The sequence below is a fragment of the Hippopotamus amphibius genome, chromosome 1 (assembly GCF_030028045.1).
Source record: "Hippopotamus amphibius kiboko isolate mHipAmp2 chromosome 1, mHipAmp2.hap2, whole genome shotgun sequence".
NCBI classification, from domain to species: domain Eukaryota; kingdom Metazoa; phylum Chordata; class Mammalia; order Artiodactyla; family Hippopotamidae; genus Hippopotamus; species Hippopotamus amphibius.
Window position 1 is genome coordinate 199898008 of NC_080186.1, and position 7383 is coordinate 199905390.

Sequence of the window (7383 nt, forward strand, 5' to 3'; positions counted from 1 at the left end):
AAGTTTAGTCACGAAGAAGTGTGTATGAATGGGTAGAGAAGTTCAAGGAAGGTCGCACAAGTGTTAGCCATCAAGAAGGAGCTGGACGCCCGTCCACGTCCACAGCTGATGACAACATTGAGCGTACATGTGAAATGATTCTGTCGGATAGATGAGTGACAGTGGATTATGTGGCCAATTATTTGCAAATCAGCCATGGCTCAAAGGTTCAGCAGCCAACTGTGCTCGTTACAGTGAGAGGTTTATTGAAGAGCTGAAGCCTAAACTTCGGATTAAATAGAGGACTGCTATCCAAGGGCGTTGTGATCTTGCATGACAATGCACATCCACACACTTCTGCCCACACTGTCGACACTCTGCAAAAATTTACATTTTGACGTGTTAAAGCATCCTCCCTAATAGTCTTGATCTTATTGCATCGGACTGTCACCTGTTTGGTCCCCTGAAAGCAGCCCTACGAGGGCAAAGATTCACTTCTGATGAAGAAGTGAAGACGGCGGTGCATTCATGGCTCGCAGCTCAGCCTAAAATACGTTTTAATGAGGGAATACGAAAGCTTGTTGACAGATGGACAAAGTGCATTGAAAAGCAAGGAGATAATGTCAAAAAATGATGTATTTGTCTTTTCTAGAAGTTAATTAAAATAAATTCTACAGCCAGAGTGCGGATAATTTTTGACTCACCCTCATAGTTTCTAAATATTTGGTTTAAATCTCAGATGTGTGCATCATGTTTATTCTGTAGCTACTCTCCATTTATCTTTTGTCTTTTTTCTTATTAGAAAATATATTGCTATCGTCTCCTATGAGCAGCGTCAGAATTACAAGGATGACTTCAATGCTGAGTATGATGAGTACAGGGCCTTGCATGCCAGGATGGAGACTGTGGCTAGAAGGTTTATCAAGCTGGACGCACAACGAAAGCGCCTTTCTCCCGGCTCAAAAGAGTATCAGGTGAACACATTTGTTCCTAGATGGGCTTTCATATTTTACTTTCTTTCTTTCTCTGCGCTGCCCATCCCCAGCCGTCCTACTAGCCTTCAGAGCAAGTCCTCTCGCAGACCAGCCTCTCTGCAGCTTTTGGCCTTCATTTACAATTGACTATGAAAATAAATATTTGAAATATTTCTTGAAAATAAGTAAACACAATAAGCCTGTATTTCCTCCAGTGGAAAAAAAAAAAATGTTTTTATATAATATGTATAAAATGTATGATATGTACTTATATACTTACCTAACATAATATGTAGTATATTGAGAAAAATACAGACAACTAAATAGGAAAAAAAAAACAAAAAAACTAGATTTGGGATTCATTGAAATATTTGACCGCATTACCAGCTCAACTCAGACTATGGCTCTTACATCTGGTGCTATTTCCCAAAATTACTATTTTAAGTAAATTTTTTTAAAAAAGATTTTTTTTAAACTTCAGTCTGGCATAGAATATAAAGGGAGCTTAATACCACTCAGGTTTGGGGTTTAAGTCAAGAAAAGCATGGTACTTCCAGCTTCCAGAGACTGCCATTTGTTAACAGGTATTAATCTGTTTTCACTTGCCTACCTTAAGTGGTAATATTACTACAGCTGACAAAGAGCAGTAGAAGCCTGACCTATCTACCAATTGTTCTTAGAGTTCTTAGCCAAAGGATTGATATAAATGGATGTTTCCCTCCTTGTGTATGACAGATAACTTTGTCACACTTCACAGCAGCAAATGGTGCCTCCATCCTAGACCACTGTTGTTCTGACCTCCATGAGGAAATGGGTGGGTTTTTCCACAGTGGGAAAGACAGCCTGAGAGGATCTGTGCCCTAGAGATTCATTATGTCTTCTATTAGTGGGCCTTAATCTTTTAAACAAGCTGCCTAGAGTTACAGAAAACTTTGTCAGAGGAGTGGGTGGCTGGGAGTGCAAAGAGGTCAGTGATATGGTGATTTGGGATTTATTTTTTTCTATATAGTTATTTACCAGTATACCATGATTATATTTATACTAAAATGTAATTCTAAATGTTGCTCAGTGGTTAGGAGCAGGCTCCAAAGCCAGACTGCTTGGATTTGATTTCCCGGCTCTGCTCTACTTGTGTGACCTTGGGCAGGTTACTTAACTTGACTGAAAATCCTCAAAATCCCTGCCCATAAAGTGAGGTGATTATAGAGTTGTGCAGAATAAATGTAAGCATTTGGAAACTGCTTAGATTCACAGTACATCAGGTTATGTAGTACATAAGGGTTAGCTCTTTTCCCCTGCCACCCAATTTTCCTCCCTAGAGGCAATCAGTATTACTGGTTTCCAGTGTATTCTTTCAGAGGTCTGTGTGAGTATAAGATATATATACACAAGCAAATTCACAAATATACCATATTTAATTGAATCTAAGGTGTCATCATTTATAAGATGCACCATTGTCTTATGTTGCAGTAAATTAAGGTGTGATACATTATTTACCTGATTTCATTAAAAATTCTTAGAATATAATATTCTATTTCTCCCTTATAAACAAATGATACCAAACTATGTAAATTGTTCTCTGTACTTTGCTTTTTTTCACTAAACAATATATATCTTAGAGAATTCTTTTACATAAGCACATAACGCACTTCTCCCTTTTTTAATGGCCTCTAAGTATTCCTTTGTATGGATTAATGGACATTTACATTTTGTTTATTTTCTTTTGCTTTACAAACAGTGCTGCAGCGAACAAACTTGTACACTTGTCATTTCACTCAGACACAAGTAAATCTGAAAGAAAAGTATAAGTGCTGAGTCAGTTTTGCATTTGCTATTTTAATGGCAGTTGCCAGATTGCTCTCCTTAAAGACGGTACCAATTTACATTTCCATCGTTAATATTTCCCACACCCTTGCCAATTGTGTGTTATCTGTTTATATTGCAAAGAAAAAAGTTCTCTTCTAATTTCTAATTGTTAATTTTCTAGAATGTTCATGAAGAAGTCTTACAAGAATATAAGAAGATAAAGCAGGTAGATATCATCACTCTTAGTTTTCTGACCTTTAGTTGAGAAGTATTATGAATTCCAGTCTTACTCCTCACTGTTTTTTTCATCCACAGTCTAGTCCAAATTACCATGAAGAAAAGTACAGATGCGAGTATCTTCATAACAAGCTGGCTCACATCAAAAGACTAATAGGTGAATTTGACCAACAGCAAGCAGAGTCATGGCACTAGAGCTCTGCTTGGACCAGAAGATGTGAATAAACTTAAGCTTATTTATTTAAAATTCCAAATGAGTTGCTCTCAAATTCTAAAAAATGAAACTTTGCCTGTTGAAAGTTTCAGTATTAGTAAACTTGAGTTACCTTTTTTTTTTTTTTTCCCCATTTTACTTTGCATCCTTGCATTTTTGAAGCTGCTTTTTCTGGTCCTTTTCTCCCCCTTAAGACTTGTGTTTGTCAATAGGAATAATTTTTTTTTAGATATTGGGGATCCAGTGTCTATACTTCAGATCATTTTTTTTCCTTAAAAATCTGTATTTGTCGTTAGAAATGATTTTTTTTAGATATTGGGGATCCAGTGTCCACACTTCAAAGTTACATGTGTTTAAAAAAAAAAAAGTAATGTGCAAGGTGAAATGCTTTTGGATAAACATAAGCCTATTTTATGACCTTTCTTAATACAAACTCTTTGCCTTAAATGGTAGAACATTTAGAAATTTGCACAAAATACAAAAAAAAATTAAAACATTGTTTTGGAGGGTTAAGAAATAGAAAGGTGTGTGAGTATGTGTATAGATCTATATACACATGTATATATATAGGCTGACTTGATCTAGAACAGTAAATCTGCCCTGCAAGTTAACCCCCCATTGCAATGGTTGCCTTAAGGTATTTGCTAGTTGTGTACCTAGTGTGGTTAATCATTAGCTACACTGCTTCCCACTTGATTAGAGCAATGGGAAGTACACTGTGGCCTACCAGCGTCTGAAAGCGTGTGCTCGACCTGTATGTGTGCAGAGGTGGTGTGGATGTGAGCGTGCATGGAGGAAAAAAGCTGCTACTCTCAGTAGGCCAAACGCTCAGGTGAAACAACTGACGAGTGTTACTACAGGTTTTTTTTTTTCTGTCAAATTGCTACTTCTATCATGGAAGACAAAAGCATTTCCATTTCAACAGTTTGTCAGCTTTATTAATGTTGGGCAAAATTGATATGTTATGAAAATGAAACAACTATAGTTTGGGGGCAAAATTATAAAATTAAACATGTAGGTAACCTATTTATATACTGCTATAAAGTATTTTTTGAAGAGAGATATGCAAAGAAGCTATTACCTACATGAAATGTATATTTAAAGATTTTTTTTTTCATCCTGGGTGCCAGGAATATAAAAAGTGGATATATTTAACCATAACATACTGTGATTCATCAAACAGCACAAACTTTCATTTCATGGAGTTTATCTGTTGACATTGATTTAAACTATCATTTGTTTTATCATGTGGGAACATAAGTAATGTGGTCAAAAATATAAGGATTTTGAACTAATGTTGATTCAAGTTATGTTGTCTTGTATTGTTTTTCAAAGTGCTGCCAGTTTAAAAGGGAAGCATTATGTTTACAAATATGTTTTGAAATGTTTGCCAAAATTTTGGTGGTATCTTTAATAAAGATGTTTGTCTCCAGCATCCAAAAAAATAAATAACTTTGTTCTGTATCGCTGTAAACCAGAAAATGTTGGTATCTAGAAAACCTGAGACAGCGTGTAGTTCTTCTAAAACATTAACAGGAAAGAAGAGATAATATAGTAAAAGTATTGAAAAGTACACTATACAAAGACTGAAACAAGACCCTGTGCACTATAACTCTATGACATTACCACAGAAATTTGATTTCTACGTAGCATGGACCTCCTAGGGAATTCAATTTTTCTTTTAGCATTGAGATCCCTGGTGCTCTTCCTTTTACCTCAGAATTGGTACAATCATTATTAAGTATTCATTGGTTTCAAATTTTCAGTTGAAAAGAAAATAGGAAAGGAAATTTAATTGGGGATAAATTTGGTCCTCATATCATTATGGTGGAGTCTCCTGAGGGATTTGTCTGTAGGTAATGACCTCATTGGTGTTATTTCTTAGACATCATGGCCTTTTAATCAAAGGTAGTGTGCTGCTACTTGCTATGAGTGGTGTTTCTCAAAAGCAAGGTGCTTGGACCACTTGCATCACCCAAACTAGAATCTCAGGGGATAGGGCCCACATATCCCCATTTTCATAAGTATCCTCCAAGTGACTTTTGCAAGCTAAGGTGTGAGAACCATTGGCTTGAAAGTAACGCTAAACCTTTAGGTCACTAAATCTCAAAGTCTTGAAGTTCAGCTATTGGCTTTTTTTTTTTTTTTAAAGCCCATCCCTATCAGCAGGTGCAACTCACTTTTCCTCTCTACATCATTTGAGGCACCCTCTCAATTGTTTTACTGCCAACTCATTTTAGAACTTGTTTACAAACAAGGCAAGCCTTCCAGTTGGTTAATTGTTAGCCCTTAGAGCTCCTACCCACCTACATCAGCACATCTTCTGGTTTACAAATTGGGTAATAATGGAAGCTGGAGATGCTTTATGAAAATCCAGCATTGCACACCCACAGACTTGACCACCTACCTATAAAAGCCTTAATTTAGATGTTTGTTGTGTACATTGGGCAAATCCTTGCAAAATGTATATCTGTATGTCAGTTGCAAATTTGAGAGTTGTAAATCTCTGAATCTGCTATTACCTGAGGCTGCATCTCTTTTAAAGATGGGCATGAGCCTATTAAAATATTTATAATCATTCTTCATCTCCTACTGCAAGATTTTTAGATTCTCTCCAATAATTGCTGCAGGAATGGGTGGCCACTTGGTTAATTACTCTGGTAGAACTTATTTAGTTTTTTGTTTTTTTTGAGAGAAGTAGTAAGTGTAAAATAGCATTGTCAAGATGAGACAATGAGTTGTGTTATTATTTGTTCATAACATTTCATCTAAAATAATTTGAAGCACTCTTGAAGATTTTTTCCAACACCCATAAATTAATTCCAGAATGAATGAGCAGCTGATTTAATACAAACCAAAAATAACATTAACTAGATGTGATTTTGTTTTATGTGAGGATTTCACTTCCTATCTTGTTGGTTATTTATTTCCCTTGCAATACTTTAGAGGGATTAACTTTCAACTCTAAGTAGTGATAGATGTTCAGTACTTGCTCTCACAAAAGTAATTGGTGTGGTCAGTTGATATCATTGCTCCATGCATTGATTATAAAAATCCGGTATTGATTTTCCTTCATCTCTGATTGATCTTTTAACCTTAATAGAAGTTTTCTTTTCCCTTAAAATATTTCACCTTATTCTGTAAAACAAATGCATATTTTCATGTTTGAAGCAAGGTATTGAAATGAGGTTTAGAAACAAATGGTCCATCAGTTCCAACACTCTGCTTGTTGCCTTACCTCTTCCACTAGTGCGTCCTTTGCTTCTGGAACTTGTCTGAAACTCTTCAGCCAGTTCATTGTCTTTCTGGCCATGTGAGTGTTGAGTCACGTATGTGTGGTTTTTGCCTTTACTACTTTTAAAATTCTTACAGTTTATTACTTGCCTAAGTGTTACTAAATCCTTTTTTTTGTGTGTACTGCATGGGGAAAAATTATAGCCAGCTTTGAGAGGAAACTTTTGGGTAAAGATATTAACTGACATGACTAAATGAAGGCAACAGAAGATGTCATCAATGTTCTTTGTAACCTGAAAACTGAACAAGGCTATGAGGCTCATTTCAAAATATTTTGAAGTGTTAAAAATATATACATATATATCTACGCTATTTCTCAGTTGTTCCACCCAAACCATGTTAGGAAGGTAAAATGTCACAGGGACTTTTCAGTTGTTAACTGAGTTCAGCAGCTGTGGTGGCCCCTGTTATTCTGCACCAATTTCAGTTCAATAAAAATGTTAACTTTGCAATTCTGGTACTCATTTTTCCTTTGTCTCATTTCAAGGCTCTTAATTTTGTCTTAGAAGAAAACATCCCACAAGAGCGTTCTTTCTGATGCCCTAATGTAAATGATCTTCCTGGGACAGAGATATTACTTGTTGATGACTTTAGGAAGCAGGAACGCAGGGTATTTGCTCCAGGATCCTCTGCTGCCTGTTTTACATGTGGAGGACATGCCCTCCAAAGGCAGCATCTACTCGGGGAACAATAATCATAGTACCTTTTTTGGAGGGTTTTCTGTGGGTTACACACTCTGTATTGTCCCATTTCTCCTCACCACAACCCTGCTATTCCCATTTTATAGGCAAGTAAATTGAGGCTTAGAGAAGTTAAGACAATTGCCCATCACACAGCTAGTAAACAGTGGAGCCTGGGGAGCCTGACTCCAGTATCTGT

At 36.3% G+C, this 7383-nt stretch overlaps 1 protein-coding gene across 1 annotated transcript in view; it reads left to right on the forward strand.

Moving 5' to 3' along the window:
- The window catches only part of ELL2 (elongation factor for RNA polymerase II 2), a 72388-nt gene extending 65409 nt beyond the window's left edge, over positions 1–6979 (forward strand). The window contains exons 10-12 of the mRNA XM_057738803.1: positions 782–953; positions 2941–2985; positions 3075–6979. Coding sequence (XP_057594786.1) covers positions 782–953; positions 2941–2985; positions 3075–3191 — 334 coding nt within the window. The 3' untranslated portion in view covers positions 3192–6979. The remainder of the gene's footprint in view (positions 1–781; positions 954–2940; positions 2986–3074) is intronic.
- Positions 6980–7383: the final 404 nt, after the last annotated feature.